At 48.9% G+C, this 16,553-nt stretch overlaps 1 protein-coding gene and 1 non-coding gene across 2 annotated transcripts; one reads left to right on the forward strand and one right to left on the reverse strand.

Moving 5' to 3' along the window:
• Window positions 1-2,772: 2,772 nt before the first annotated feature.
• On the reverse strand, window positions 2,773-6,496 carry LOC115639224 (dickkopf-related protein 3-like). Its single transcript, XM_030541711.1, has 4 exons — window positions 6,422-6,496; window positions 4,102-4,282; window positions 3,399-3,594; window positions 2,773-2,833 (listed from the first exon to the last, which is right to left on the reverse strand). The coding sequence occupies exons 1-4, from the start codon at window positions 6,494-6,496 to the stop codon at window positions 2,773-2,775; spliced, it is 513 nt and encodes a 170-aa protein (XP_030397571.1).
• Window positions 6,497-15,019: 8,523 nt separating this feature from the next.
• On the forward strand, window positions 15,020-15,091 carry TRNAC-GCA. The gene has a single exon. It is a non-coding gene; the product is annotated as a tRNA-Cys (tRNA).
• Window positions 15,092-16,553: the final 1,462 nt, after the last annotated feature.

Raw genomic sequence — 16,553 nt, forward strand, 5'->3', positions numbered from 1 at the left:
TGCCCCTCCGGCAGATCTCAAAGCACTTGCTCATTGACTGGCCAAGCCTCCCAGGTGCCCTGGGACTAGAGAGGGGTGATTGTCCCCACCTCGCACAGAGGTGAGTGTGGGACTAAAGGAGCCAGCACAGTTTCAGGTCTTCCTTTAAAAAAAATTATTGCCTGGATCTTCCCCCACCCCTGTTGGATTCCTGTCTCTGAGGGAAAGGTCGGCATTGCTGTCTAGTGGGCTGAGTGCTGGGCTCTGAGTAGGGCCGGGGCTAAGTGACTTTACCAAGGTTGTACAGAGTCACTGGGAGACCTGGGAATGGAACCCAGGAGTCCTGACTCCTTGTCACCCTACTCTTAAGTACTGGGTGTTATGTGATCTGGAATTCAACTCCTGGGCTCATGCACTAAGGCCTGGAATATGCCGTGCTCCACATGCTGGGGAAATGACTCTGACATGAGCAATTAGTTAATTAACACAGCTCAGCCATTAATAAAGGGAGGACAGGTAAACAAGCACTGGTGCCATGGGAGAGGTAGAGTGCCCCGTGCCTGAGGCTGGTAGCAGCTGTCTCATGTAAGCAGGGCTCTGTATAGCCACATCCACTGAACTTGTCCTGGACTCTGCCTCTTGCCACAGATCTGTGGTCTGGAATCCCAACTTTAATATTTTTAAAAAGCATGTTCCTGACTGTGAAGAGAAGCGTACTGATTTTAATTGCTGGGGCATTTTCTTCCTGAGTCTGCACATGGCCTGAAACAATAGCTTAGAGAGGTGTGAACTCTCACATTAATAACAAGGGTGTGTTAACTCTGGAACCTACTGAAATTTATTTAAATCTCAATACTATTAACTCTTTCACTGCTCATCGTTTTAGCAAAAACATCCAGCAGCACAGAGCAGGAAGTTAAGATATTCTGTTGTGCCTGCAATAAGCAAGTGGGCAGAAGGGCTGAATTAGATTCTTTCTTTACGTGAACTCTCAAAAATGCAACAGTTCCCATTTTAACTTCATTGCTGTACCGAATTTCCTCTGCCTGAGCACCTTCTAGTGTTCTCGTGTGTACATGTCTGCTCCCACCTGCTCTAGTCAATAAGCTTTAGATACAACGCATGAGCCCCGCGCTGCGGCTGACCCACTTCCTCGGAGAAGCTTGAATGTATGAGTCAGCAAACGCAGAAGGCAAGTCAAAAGAACCCACAATGACTTAAATATCACAAATGGTTTTTCTTTTTTAAATACAATCTCTTGATTTTTGCAGAATTGTGAGCACTGGGGCTGGTAACATTATTAATCTAGTGGAGAAAAGAAGAAAGAACCAAGGGCTAGGAGCTGAAGTTGGTGGGGGGAAGGGGAAATCAGGCTGAAAGGGGACCGAAGGCCACATCTCTACCTGTGAAGGTAACAGTGATGAACTGCTGAAATAGCTCCTCGAGGGATGTGCTATGGCTTCTTATTGCTTGTATTTTAGTAGCATCATGGATGCTCATTTGTGGCTCGGCACCTCACTGCACTAAACTAGTGTCATGATTTCTAGAGGTAAAAAAAAGTCCCATCCGAGGAGCACTTGGATTTGAACTAGGGACTGCTTGAGCTGTAGTCAAATGTTCGACCACGGAGCTAGCTCCACTTTGTATTCAGGTGGTGCTGTGGTGTCCTACAAAAGGTAGCTAAACCTGCATGCTTCCTTTGCACTGCAGTTCTAGACATCAGGGATACGAAAGAGGCACCTTGGCTCAGATCCTCAAAGGTATTTAGGCATCTGCCTCACTAAAATACTTTTGAAACTCTGGGCCCTTGTGTTTTAATTACAGAATTGCATATCCAGTGGAACTGTGACAAAGTGCTAAAGACCAAACTTCCCTGGTTTCACTAGGGCATTGAAATCCAAGCGGTGGCATGCTCCAAACCACGCGTTCTCTCAGTGCAGGCTCTCTAGGAATCAAACTCTGCCTGTGGATTGCTTTGAATTGCATTTACCTGCACGTGCCAAGGGGGACTGCTGCATTAGCCATGAGACTACTGGATCTTTGTAACACTGAGCCGCTTTTCGGCTACGCCTGCCCTGATTAACAGAACTATTAGGCCTAACTTATTTGTTCAGAGCCCTGTAACACACTGCATCTCCTCTGCTCGCGCTGCGCCAGACAGTCACTAGGCAACAAGGAGATAGTACTTATTGCCAGCTGGCCTTAGGAACAGGTAATGTAAGCGGTAAGGCAGCGGGGGAGATGTGTCACTCAGTGGTAGAGCATTTGACTGCAGATCAAGAAATCTGTGGTTCACCTGCAGGTGCTACCTTCTCTCTTTTCCTGGGAGCAGCTACCACACCTTTGTGTTGATCTCCACACAAAGAGAAATTGAATTCTGCAGGCTACGATAACGGTAATCGAATATCAGGCTTCCAATACTGCACTGATTGCCATGGGGGATATAGGAAACAGCGTGAGGTCTCCCCAGTATGTACACACACGCACACAGAGTACAGCAAAGCTATGCCCATCCACGCACACGCTATGGGAGAATACAGCAATCACACACACAACGATGTGCAGAAATCCAGGGCATTATTGCAGGGAACAGCCAGTGCTTTGAAGCATCAGGTCGTGTTATAGATCAGTGGTTTGACCTGGTGGCTCAGAGCCACCATTGATAAAAAGCCAGGCTCCTGAGTGCTGAAGAATCTTACATGTTTATTTGAGAGCAAGTCTATGTACATGCTATTTACAAGGAATAAATACAGAGCTCTTGTCCTCAGGGAAGGATGCACAGTCACCTCCTCTCTACAGCAAGGGCTTCATGCATCTCCAGTCACTTTTATCCTGCCAATACTCGAGTGCTTTCCTGGAGGGGACAAGAAGGGAGCGATTCAGAGGGTGACTAGGCTCAGAACAGGCATTTCTGTTCTGCCCTTCTCCTCCCCACCCTGGAATTGCACAGCATGCATTGGGGGTGAGGGGGTGGGTAGTATCCCCATTTTAAAGATGGAAAAACTGAGGCACAAAGTGGGGAAGGGACTTGCCCAAGGAGTCAGTGGAATAGCACCCAGAAAACTTGCAAAATTCCCCTACTCTAACCACCTGATCTCATACCCTCAGAGCAAGCAGGATGGAGTCCTGGCTAACCACTAGACCACACTCTCCTCCCATAGCCTAGGTTCGGACCTAGGAGTCCTGGGTCCCATGCCCCTGCTCTGATCAGTATAATCCACTATCCCCTTCAAGTAAAGAGCAGGGGCAATGCATCCAGCATTGCCAGACGTTCACTAATGCCCCTGCACCTCCTGCTGTATTCTGTCCTGGCAGGTCTGATAGCATGAAAGCCCCTCCCTGCCTTATCCCAGAGTCCTGCCCCAGACCAGGCAGGATCTCCATAATACCTCCAGGCCCTGAGCGTGCCCCACACTCACCCTCGGCCAGCAGCCCCAGTCCTGCACACCAGCCCCTCCTGGCAGGAGCAGACCTGGTTGATACTGAAGGCCAAGCCTCCCTGGGGCACAAAGCAGCTCTCGCCCAAGGCCAGCCTCTTCTTGCAAAGCAGCTCGCCATGGTGGCGGGCGCAGCAGGCAGCCATGCCACAGTCCTTGTCCTGCCGGCAGCGAGCACCTAGAGGCAGACGGGTGGTGGTGGTGAGGGATAGGCAGGCAGGGAGGGGCTTCATCCAGTCCCTCCCCCCACTGCCCGGGGCCCCACAGTCTGCCTCTCTTGCTACTTTTCAACCCACCCAGCATAGCACCTGGTCCCTCCCATCTTGTTGGTGCAAGGGCCTCCTCCTCTGCAGACTGCGGCTGGACCAGTCTCCCAGAGAAACCCCACTTCTCTGGGTGCAGGAGCTGGACCCCCCATGGCTATGCCTTGCCCCGCCTCCTAGGGGAGGCACAGGGTCAGGAGTGTGTGGCTGGAGCACTCTGCCCTATGGCTAGTCTCTGTCTCCCGGTGGCCAGGTGTAAATTACAGCAGCTGGGAGGCTGCTCTGCCTTACACCAGGGGCCCATACAGGCCCAGTGCTCAGCTTCAGAACAGTAGGAGCTCCTCCATCCCGGCCATGCCTAAAACCGAGGGATGAGATAAGGGCGACTCAGGCCTGGAAAGCGGCGCCTCTTCATGCCTTACCCTCCTGCCCATCCGGCACGGTCCTGTGGCACTTGCCAAACATACAGCTCAGGCCCCTGGCACAGTGGGTGTCGCAGCGGCAGTACTGCCACTCCTGGCGCAGGGGAAAGCACAGCCGGAAGTGCTTATCACAGAAGAGCCCGTGGGCGCAGTGTTGGTCCTGGCTACACGTTGTGGCCGCCTGGGGAAGAGACAATGGAAGGTCAGATGGGAAAGGCATGTCCCTGCTGCTTCCTTGGTGGGGGGTTGGGGGGTTGGACTGGGGAAGCAGCCCTCAGAGCTAAGTTCCTAGCACTTGAGTTCTTTGCGGGAGGGGCCATGTTTTGTTGTGTTTGCCAAGCACTTGGCATTTTATGGACCTGGTCCGTTACTGGCGCTCTTAGTACAATCAGAATACTACATAGGCAAAATAATGATTAAGTCCTTGAGAACTTCTGTACTAAGCATATGGGTTAGAGCTGCTCAAAGCCAGCAGGCCACTCGTGACAGAGACAGTTTGTATAACTCACTCCAGAATTTATGGTTTGTTTTAAGCACTTCTGTGTATGAGGCTCTTTCTAACCAAGGCGCTGTTAGGAAGTTATAGACGGCGATGTAGCTTTAAAAGAAAAAAATAGTTTGACATGAATAGCAATGTTTCCTTGGTTTTCTTTTATAAAGAATCTGTACAAACAGGGTGAGGTTTTGTACAGTTTGGATTTAAACATTGCTATGCTGAGCTAGTGTATGAGAACTAGGAAGAGAAACTTAAACAGAAAACAAGGTGAAACAGATCAGCCACATCTGAGCTGTAATCAGCTGAAAATTTTCCAGCTACATTTTTTTAAACCAAAAAAATCCCAATCCCTTCCCCTGCCCCCTAACGTTTTTGGTTTTGCAATGAAAACCTGAACATTTTTGAAGAAACATTTCAATGAGCATGGACAAAAAATTAGTGTTTGCAAGAATTTTTGCTGGGGGTGGGGCGAAGCATTTCAGAACATAGTTCTATTTCTAACATTCCTCCTGGATTAGTAACTGGGGCGGGGGGCATCTAATAACACAGCTCAAGAACTGATCATATGATATCTAAGATAGATGTGGCTGTTTCCCCTTAAGGATTAAAACACCCAGGTAGGGAAGCTTTTAATAGTCATTAACTGCTTAAAGCTTCACACACTTCTTGTGAGTGTCCATCGATTTTTGAGGCCAGAGGGACCCTCTATTACAGTAGTTCTCAAATTTTTGTACTGGTGACCCCTTTCACATAGCAAGCCTCTGAGTGTGACACCCTCCACTTATAAATTAAAACCACTTTTTTATATATATTTAACATCCTTATAAAGGCTGGATGCGAAGCGGGGTTTGTGGTGGAGGCTGACAGCTCCCAACCCCCTATGTAATGACCTCTCTACCCCCTGAGGGGTCCCCAGAACCCCTGCTCTATTGCCTGTTTGGATCCATTGGACCTCCTAAAAATGGGCCAGAGAATTCCATACCCATAAAACACCTGTTCTAGGTGAGGCTTGAACTCATAACCCCAGCATTGCTCAATAAAGTACTGCCTTATAAGTGCTGTGTGCTAACCAATTGCCCCACTGATGGTGGTTTTATCCATCTCTGAATCAGGATTGGTGTGACAGCTGGTGGTGCTCTTTCAATGCATGCAACAGTCCTTTCTTCTACCCACTAGACCAGTGGTTTTCAAGTTTTTTTTCATTTGCAGATCCCTAAAAAATTTCAAATGGTGTGAACCTCTTCGGAAGTCTTAGACATAGTCTGCAGACCCCCAGGCGTCCACGGACGACAGGCTGAAAACCACTGCAGTAGGCTATCAGAGGGCACCAAACGTACTGCTGCATTGGCTAGGAATTGCCCTAGGACCAGCTGCCTAGATGTCAGCAATGCTAACCTCTATGCCATAAATGCATCTGTTTTATAGTAGGGGAAAATGAGGTACAGCGAGATTACAGGGCCTGTGCAGTCAATGAAAAGACGCCTATTAATTTTACGAGGCCCTGATTTGCCATAGGACATGCAGTAACAGTGAAGGATAGAACCCAAGAGTCCTGGTGCCTTATTTTAGCTAATAGAGCAGACACCTTCCCATGATCAGAGAACAGAACCCAGGAGTTCTGACTCTTTCCTCCACCCCAAAAAAATCCCCGGCTCTAACCACTAGTCGTATACACCCCATATTACACTGCAAAGGCCGGCCTGTTAGCTGCAGGATGCACAAGGAGAAAAAGAGACCCCTCCCCGTCTCTGATGCTTGGTCCCCTACAGTCAAGCCAGGCAGGCTGAAGGCTGCAGGGCAAATGCCCACCCATCCCTTGCTTACCGCAATCTCCTTGCTGTCGGCCAGGGGGCTGGAGCTTTTGGAGAGAGCGGCCTCGTCTGTGGCGTGGTAGGGCATAGAATACAACCATGCCCAGATGTAGCTGTGCACAGAAGGCCGGGGCCACAGGAGCAAAGAGAGGAGCCAGAGTCTGGCAGGAGATGCCCACATGGTGAAGATCTGGCAAATGGTAGGGGGAGGATCTTCCCTTTGGAGTGATAGGAAACCCAGCACCAGCCCCCGGGTTTATATAGTCCAGGGCCTATCTCAGCCCCTGCTGCTAAAGCTGTTTGACCATCTAATGGGAAGGAGGAGGCAATCAGGGGTTAAAGGATTAGCATAATCACCGGCCTTCCCAAAACAGCCCCCAAAATAAACGAGCCCCCGGCAGTCTGGCTCTGGGCTCACTGAGCACACGAGGGGCAGCCCCGGGATCCGATCGCCCATTAGCCAGAGACCAGCCGCTTAATGCCTTCTGAGGGGGATAGGAGTTGCAGGTCTCAGTGCCGCTCCAGCGTGCTGTGTACAAGGGCTGGGACCACACAAAGCCAATGGCTCATGGGGGCCATGCTGGGGACGCGTCTGAGGCCCTAACGCACACTGGCTCACAGAATGTAGGCATATTCTGATCGAATTCTCTTCCTCTCTGTCTGTGCAGCACCTTGGGGCTCTGATCTCAGTTGGGGCTGTTAGATGCTCTCCTAATATAGCTACTAAGTAATAATGGTAATTAACGATCCCATGGTGCTTTGTATAAGAGTCAGGGCGTTGAAACCTGGTCTCTTGGCCAGATTCCATCATGTGGGCTCATACAAGGGGCGCAGACACTGCCTCAAAGAAAACACCTAAATTTGGGTCAGTAAGTGAAACAGAAAACAAGAGCGTCAGTTTCACTTCTCTGACCAGAAATATGTTTGGATGCGGCCATTCCAGGAAAGTCCCCGTCTGCACTACAGCTGAAATGTGCTAGCCATAGCATTGTTATTATTAGCTGCCTTATCTCTAGGCTTGGAAGGATTCGATTTTTACTGGGAAATGTCAGTTTTACGGAACACAAACCAACCAAGGAAGACAATATTTCCATTGGCGATAATCGAAATGGACAGATAAGCCAAGTAAGAAAAGTGCTGCTGGAGAACTGATCAGAGGTTAACTTGTGGACAGTTGATTCATATATTTGGACATGTGATATTGACAATTTGTGCTTTAATGGTTATAAAGCTTTTCAATCTCAATGTCTATTGTCATTTAATAATTTTTGTGTCTCTCCCTCTACCCCCCCAAATTTCCTGCAACTGTGAAAACTGAAATAGAAAAAAGAACAGGAGGACTTGTGGCACCTTAGAGACTAATAAATTTATTTGAGCATAAGGTTTTGTGGGCTACAGCCCACTTCATCAGATGCATAGAATGGAACAGATAGTAAGAAGATATATATACAAACAGAGAACATGAAAAGGTGGACGTTGCCATACCAACTGTAAGAGGCTAATTAATTAAGATGAGCTATTATCAGCAGCAGAAAAGAATAACAACAAAGCTTAAAATGATGTTTAAAACTGAACACCGATATGATTTGTCAAAATTATAAAAAAGGAATTCTGCCAGGCCTGAGTATATCCTGGTCTTGTAATGACAGCTCCATCCCTAAAGAATTTACAGGCTAAATAGACAAGGCAGACTGCCCCCATTTCACAGACAGAAGAACTGAGGTACATATCTTCAAAGCTATTTAGGTACCTAACTCCTTATGACTTCAGTGGGAGCAAGGCACCAAAGTGCCTTGCCTGAGATCACACAGGGCAGCCTGTTGCAGACAGAGGGATTGAACGCAGCTCTTTTGAGGTCTAGCAAGCAGGGCGTAGCCGTAGAGTCTGGATCTAGGCTTTGGGGATACTTGGATGCCGGGCCTGGTTTTTTGCTCATTTCCACTCAGAAGCTGTTTCTAGCAGCTTTCCAGCCCAGGGTACTTGGGGGCTAGGCCAGAGGATGGCTTGGCTAGCTCATGACTCTAATAAATTCCAAATCCTGGACCGGGAATTGGGGCTAGTCTTGGCTAGCAGTGGCTGTGGGATGACCAGGGCCTTATTCTGGGAAGAGAGTCACTATTAATGATCTGTCATGGGCCCAGCTGGAGCCCAGTTCCCCGTCTGAGTCTGTATATGCTTCTGTGGTTGCAGGTACATTACGAGGCGCTGTTCAGCCTGGTCTGCAAGCACCCCCTCAGTAGATCACACAGAGCAAAGGAAGGATCCTGAGCAGAGTCCATGCCCGCCCAGCTTCCCTGCCTGTTAGAAACCACCCCCTGGTGTGCACAGTGCCCTGCTACTTTCTGTCCTGTTTTGGGGCACCAGACTGGGAGTCAGGACCCCTTGGATCTATCCCCAGCTCAGAAGAGGAAGGTGATCTAGTCATGGGAACTGGCAGTCAGGACTCCTAGGTTCCATTTAAGTTGATTCACTGTGTGACCTTGGAGGAGTCACTCCCTCTCCCCATGCCTCAGTTTCCCCACCCTGATGTAACGGGGCAATCCTTTTGGGTCTGTGCAGCATGTTATTAGCCCCAGCTCTCTAGACTGTCCCTTGGGATAGTTTATCTAAGTGCTCCCGACCTGTCACCTCATCCTCCTGACAAACCCTCAGGGGGACGTGTTTAGCGCCTCCCCTAATGGGTTTGCAAATGACCGTGTTTGCCTGGCGCTGGGAGCCTTATCTTCTGCTCCTCTGGACAAATTGGCCCAGCTGGGGGGCTGAGTGGAACAGCCAGCTGTGGGCAAACAAGGAAATGCTCTCCTCTGAGAGGATTCCTCAGGAGACAATGCTGCCTCTGCCTCCCTCAATCAAGAAGGTTTAGCAGTGGTTGATTTTCCCACCCTACCCCCCTCCCTCAGGTTTCTGACTGTTTAATATATTTTACAGTAAGTAAAAATACCCCTAAGCCCCACTGATGCCCTGCTTAGTGGACATGAGGGATGGCTAGGCCTTGTACCAGCTCTCTGCACAGGGGTGAATTTCACCCACAGCAGCTAGCTAACCAGGAAGATCATGGTTATGGTGGTCCGCCTCCTTACCCTCTAGATTTAATATCCCCAATGCTGAAGCTTTTGTTGCTTCCCTGCATAGACCTCATTTGAATTACGCTGTCCAGACTTTCTTCATTTCCTCTCCTTCCTATTTATATCTTCTCCCACTTGGCAATTCCCTGCACTCTAGGATAGTTACACCCTATGTTGATTTGGACTCTGTTATGAGTTGCCAGCTAATTAGGTTTGGTTTTAAAATCTCAGCTCCTGGAGTCATGTGATTAAGTGAAACTCTCAGGCCTGGTCTATACCTAAAACTTGGATCAATGTAGTTACCTTGCTCAGGGCTGTGAAAAATTTCATACCCTGTGCGACATAGTTAAGTTGACCATGGTAGCATTGATTTCAAAGTAAATTCCTGGCCTTCACCGTGATGGAGGAAAGCGGGAAACATCACACTGCCAGCTCAGAAACCATCAGTCCACTAAACAGAACCCCAGCTGTGTTACTATTTGAAATCTCACGATTGGTAAATTGATCTCCTGATTTTAGCACCTGACTCGTGATTTTTGAGGGGGTCCGAATGGACAATGCTACTGTTATGCTTATTGCCGCTTGGTCGCGAAAAGCTGGGAATTGTCCCGATTTTAATGGGAGCTGCTCACAGACCCTCTTTTGGAGTATCGCTGGATCCCGCACTTATGAGAAGTGAAATTATTGCCTCCCCAGAAGGACTTCCTGCCCTGGGGCCTGCTGGATCCAAAGGGCGACAGCCAAAAAGCCCTTAGAGCCTGGCCCTTAAGGAAAACAATATGTACATATTAACCAGCTGCCAGTGTGTGGGGGGGTAATGTCACTGGGGCAGGAGCGACGTCAGAGTTTTTGCTGCCCTAGGCAGGGGCCCTTCCATTCTCCCCGTCGTTGGCGGCAATTCTGCGGCGGGGGGGTCCTTCTGCGGCTCCCGGTCTTCGGGGCATTTTGGCAGCGGGTCCCGGAGTGAGTGAAGACCCGCCGCAGAATTCCTGCTGAAGACCCGAAGCGTGGAAGGACCCCCTGCCGCCGAATTGCCGCTGAGGGTGGCAAAATGCCGCCCTCCCAAATCCTAGTGCTAGGCGGTCGCCTAAATGGAAGCGCCGGCCCTGCACTGGGGCCTCTTTTGTCCCAGAGCTTTGTGAGGGAAGCTGTGTGGGTGGGGTAGATGGTAGGCCAAGGATGAGCACCAGGAGACAAAAGCACCGAAGGAAAGGAGACGGAATCAGATTCTTTGTGTGATCATCTCGTTTTCCCTAGAAAGGACGCCAGAGAATTCTGTGCTCAGTCAGCTAATCCTGTGTTACCCAGTTTAACAAGATGCTCTGCTACTGGTGTGGCAAGCTGCCCTGTATTCCCTGCTCTCTCACAGGCCAGCTGGTGGGCATCAGTTTCCCCATGTGTAAAACTGGGTGATGCTCCTGCCCTCCTCTTTAAAGTGTTTTGAGATCTGCTGATGAGTGGCTCTTACACAGATCTCTTACAGGGATTACAAAGAGCAGGGTCACCAAAGTATAAAAAGGGTTGTCAGAGGTTGGTAAGATCTGCCCGTGAGAGGGCTTCACGTTGTTTGGGGTCTGATTCCCTTGTCCATTAGTCACTGGCTGATCAGGTGCCTAGTTATTCTGGAGCTTGATGCCAGCTCTGCCAGCCCTCTCCTTTCTCCTAGGCACTAGGGTTGCCGGTCATCCAGGATTGTCTGGGAGTCTCCAGGAATTACAGATTAATCTTGAATTAAAGGTTATGTCATGTGATGAAACCTCCCAGGTTACGTCCAGCCAAAACTGACAACCCTCCTAGGCACAGAGGTGTTTTGTTTCCTTGCTTTCCGATGTGATGTCCTTGATAGATTGAGGGACTAATGCTTGCACACTTCCTCATGTTTGAGACAGTGGAGGCTGAGCATGAAATAAATTGCTAGCTAGCCATGTTGTAATCATCATTGGCAAATGCTAGCCAGCCCTGCAGCTGAGGGACTAGTGTGTTGTGTTTGGCTTGGTATTGTGTAAAGGATGGTTTGAATCCCTCTCCTGCTTTGTGTTTAGCAAAATGCAATTCAAGCTGGCCACATATACCTTCCAGAGGATCAAATCTTCCTTCTATTGAAGTCAGTGGTACTCCCCAATTTTGTGGGTATAAATAAAATGGAATCCAAATCTAGTTTTAGATTTGAACTGGTAAATATGCCCCTTCCCTTGGCCCCTGCAGGCTCCCTGTAGCAGTTGCTGGAGCAATGTCCCTCGGGTGATTGAAGTCTTTTGAAAACAGGCTCTGGCAGCAGATTCCTGGCATGGGTAACAGGATACCTGGGTTCTATTCTAGGCTCCAGGATGCAGAGTAGCTAGTGCTTAAGGCAGGGGCTGGGAGTCAGGACTTCTGGGTTGTCTCAGCTCTACCCTTGATTTGTTGTGTGTTTATAGAGAGTCTTAAATAGTAAATGTTTATTTAGCTTGCTAGGGCATTATCAGTGATCAGGGCAGTTTCCTTTTATCAGTCTCCAGCTGGGCATTTGTCCCTGTCACATTTGGTCAAGATCTCTGCGAAATCCTGGTCTCTGCTGCATATCAGCTACAACCAACCATTTCTCTGTTAGCTCCCAGGGCACCCAGTGGAACCAGCACAGCCAGGAAGGTTAGCAGCTCTCACTGGGTTGGGCCAGTACACTCTCCAGACAGGTTAATAATCTCTGCTCCAGAGAGCACATCTGAATCTAACCTTTGTGGGTTCTTTTATCATTATGACTGCTGAGGCTGGTTTTCCTCTGTCCCCAACCTCTATCATCAGGGTCAGATTTGGGGGCAGGGAACCCAGACGAGCGCTTCGGGGGGATGGGGGAGCCAGGGTTGGGGTTCTATGTTTGTGGTTAGCGCCAAAAAGGGAAATAGAATGTTTGAAGTCACATGTTTCAGGTGTTCTGTAGGTGGATTCATTTGTCACTAACCTCCTAGGACATTCTGGACCTTTGTGGAACCTTCCAAACTCTCTGAGAATGCCATTTTCCTCAAACCTTCTAGAACAGTGGTTCTCAAACTTTAGCAACCTGAGAACCCCCATTTTGATTTAAACATTTTCATGGACCCCCAACACCTCCCGCTCAGCCCGAGACCCCACCCCCACTCCTACTCCACCTCTGCCCCTTCTCTTTCCTACCTCTTTCCACCCCCTGCCACAAGCGCTCCATCTCCTCTCCTCCCCCTCACTCCCAGCACCTCCTGCATGCCTCTGAACAGCTGTTCCCTGGTGTGCAGGAGGGGCTGGGAGAGGAGGAGGAGGAGTTGATCCGTGGTGCCTGCGGACCAGTTTGAGAAACGCTGTCCTAGAATATTATCAGCCACGCCCTCGCGGGTCTATCAGGGGCAGGGCATTGCCACTCAGTCAGTGAGATATAAGAACAAAGTGAAGTGAAGTGAGTGCCCAGCCGCAAGACTGTGAACTTTGTTTTAGTGTGTAAATGTGAAAGTGTACTTGTGTTTTTAAGACTTGAAGAAGTGTGTAAGTAGCGCCTAATAAAGGATATAGTTAATGGGATGCCAGAGATATTTATGGACCCCCTATTTATGCAACAATATAAAATGGGGGGCCACCGAAGGCACTCCTCATCTGGGGCACCATTTGATCTAGGGCCAGCCCTATCTACCATTCTACATGTGTGAGGTCTTTTAAAAATGTGATTATCTGGACTTTTCCAAGCAATCACTAAGGGGGCAAGTGGGGCGAGTGATGACATATATTTAAAGGATGTAAGCAGTGAGTGGGGGCAAGAAACCACCACTCTTCATGGCCTGGCTTTCCAGGGTTGTCGTGGTCCCAGTGTAAGTCTATATTTCCTGGCTTTCTGAGGTTTACCTGTGGCCACCTTTGGGGAATGAGGCAGCCCTGGGAACCCTTAGCTCTAAGCTAATTGAATATTTTGGCTGCAGATAACTAGGGACAAAATGAAGTCCTCAGGGATGAATGTGTCGGTGGAATTGTCTCTTGAGGAAAGGGGAGGATTAGAACCACCTTACTTAGGACAACTAGATTCAAAATCAACCAATCTGGTACTAGAAGAATGTGGGGAGAGTTCAGAGGTTGCTTAAGCTAGAGTGATACCTATTCAAAATGCAACCAGTGCACCTTCCACAGTCTATATAATTTCACTGACACATTCGTTTACCTGCCAGTGAGGAAAATACCAGGGTGGAAAGAGTTAAAGGTCTTGGGTTATTTTCTTCCCTTTGTAAGTACCATGTCATCTAGTGCTTTGCCTCTACAGAGCTCCAAGCGCTTTACAAAGGAGGTCAGTGGCATTATCTCCATTTTACAGATGGAGAAACTGAAGCACAAAGAGGGAAAGTGACTTGTCTGGGGCCAAAACCCACTTCTCCTGTGCCCAGTGCTCCGTCCACAAGGACACACTGCCTTTAAGAATCTGATTAATACTTTGTTCCCTCTCTGGCCTGGTCCACACTACAGCGTTAAATCGATTTAAACAGTGTTAAATCGATTTAACACTGTACCCGTCCACACTACAAGGTACTTTAAATCAATTTTAAGGGGTCTTAAAATCGATTTCTGTACTCCTCCCCAACGAGAGGAGTAACCCTAAAATCGATATTACTATATCGATTTAGGGTTAGTGTGGATGGAAATCGAAGTTATTGGTCTCATTCTTTTACTGAGCTACCCAGAGTGCACCGCTCCGGAAATCGATGGTAGCCTAGGACCATGGACGCATACCACCGAATTAATGTGCCCTAGTGTGGACGCGTAAAATCTATTTTATAAAACCAGTTTTATAAAACCGGTTTTAATAATTTTGATTTTATGCTGTAGTGTAGACGTGGCCTCTGAATAGAGGCCCTGCTTCCCTTTGGCTTATGACAGAATGGTTATTATGCCCCTGAGTCCAGCCTCTGGCTAGGGCCTTGCAACCCCTCTCTTATAGGGGGCACGCCATATACCAAGCAGGTATTTGACGCCCCTTTCCGAACGCCACCAGCCAGGCCCAGTTTTGTCTGGGCCGGGAATATTTCAGCAGCATGTTTTGGTGGCTGCCATTTAACTGATCCCTATCGGGGCCCCACGGGTTTCACGGCCTGCAGTAGCTGCACCCCAGATGTGAAACAGTATAGACAGCTGTCTACAGATAGATGGATTCGCTCTACTTCATCCAGAGGTGATTAGGTTTAATGCAGGAATCTCTGGGGGGAATTCTCCAGCCTGTGCTATGCAGAAGGTCAGACTAGAATCAGATTAGCCTTAACTGGCCTTCAAAAATGGATAAATCTGCTGCACATCAAGGGTCTTTGTGATTGTTTAGCATCCAACAACTCAGCATTCATGAAAAGGTTTAAGTCTCCCCACAGGCTGTTGCTGTTTAAAGCTTTGCTGTGCAGTCTGAGTCATTCCCTGTGCAAACACTCCCCATAGCTCAGCTTCCACCCATTATGTGGGTGGTTGTTTTAGGCACTGGCTGTAACATATTGCCAATGCCCAGTTAAATTCACAGCTGTGCTTGTGCAATCCACTCTGTAAGAGGAAGCTTTTCTCCCTTTTTCTCCAGCAGAGGGGGTATAGCTCAGTGGTAGAGCATTTGACTGCAGATCAAGAGGTCCCCGGTTCAAATCCGGGTGCCCCCTCATTTTAAAAACTTAACATTTTTTGATACAGTATCCCCGCTTAGCAGGGCAAATCTTGTAATAGGCAATTATTTTTATAGCTCCTGCAGCATCAGTGCTGGGCTTTAAATTACCCCTCCTATCTCCATTTAACAGTTTTATTTAAGGGAGTCTTCCCACCTCATGTAAAGATTTTTGTAAAACCAAAGGAGGATGTGTGGGGAGAGAATCTGTGGAAATGTTTGATCAGTTTCATTTTCTGTCTTTCTCCAGTTCCAGTCCAATGGCAAGAAAGGCAGGGGTTGCTACAGAGAATAGGTCTCAGTTAGACTCCTGTGAACCTGCAGTTCTTGCTGTAAGCAGAGTCAGGGTCCGGCTGCCAGCACTGGGATCCACATGAGTTCTCAGGAATTAGTTCAGTTTTTCTTCTTTGTTTAGTGCCGCCAATGCACTGGGTGCTGTATCCGGCATGGGAGATAAAGACAGCTTGGAACAGGGAGGAAGGGGACTCACTCACAGCCAGCCCAGCCTGTTCCATGCCATGGCCCTTTATGGAGCAGGTGTTATGGGGAGCTGCAGACAAGATGGGGAAAGGGAGCTACCTCCTGAGCAGGATAAAAATCCAGCTGCCTGGTGACTCTGAGGAGGGTGGGGCAGGTAGTTTGAAGGAAGGATGCTGGAGTTGAGTCCAGAGACTGGGCAGGATGAGACTTGGGAAGAAAAGACTCTCTAGGGGCACCAGGAGCTGCAGTGGGACTGACAGTCCCCTGGCTCAGAGGTGAATGGAGGGAGACCTGGGAGCCTGGACTTCTGGATTAAGTGTGAAATTGGAAGCCCCAAAAGGGAAGGGTTTAACCTTCACAGTGCTGGTGTTCACTGCAATTCCTAAAGGCTTAATCATGGAACTGTAGGGCTGGAAGGGTCTCTGAGACCTCATCAAACCCAGCCCTCTGTGCTCAGGCAGGATCACACACACGGAGAGACCATCCCTGGCAGGGATTTGTCCAACCTGTCAACCTGTTCTTAAAAACCTTTAGTGACGGGGATTCCACAGCCTCCCCGGGAAACCTGTTCCAGAGTTTAACTGCCATAGAGTGAGAGAGTTTTTCCTAATATCTCACCTACATCTCCTTTGCTGCGGATTAAGCCTGTTACTATATGGAGCCCCAGGAAGGGGAACTTTAGTCTAAGGACTCTAGGCTGTTATTGGGAGCACTAGGTGGGATGCCTGCAGAGCCATGACACGAAGGGTGCCCCCAAAGAAGCATTACTGTCTACAGGCCTCGGTCTGCTCCATTGGAGTCCAGGGGAATCTTGCCACTGACTTCCAGAGCAGCGAAGTCAGACCCGGAGAGACACCTAGACAGGAGATGCATTGGGAGAGCCGGGGCAGTGCCTCGTGGGGCTTGAAGTGAAAGGGGAGCTGTTCTCAGCGACCTGTTGCAGTGGGGTGAAATACAAGGGGACAGGAGTGGGAGCAGGG

The sequence above is a fragment of the Gopherus evgoodei genome, chromosome 23 (genome assembly GCF_007399415.2).
Source record: "Gopherus evgoodei ecotype Sinaloan lineage chromosome 23, rGopEvg1_v1.p, whole genome shotgun sequence".
Classification (NCBI taxonomy): Eukaryota; Metazoa; Chordata; order Testudines; family Testudinidae; genus Gopherus; species Gopherus evgoodei.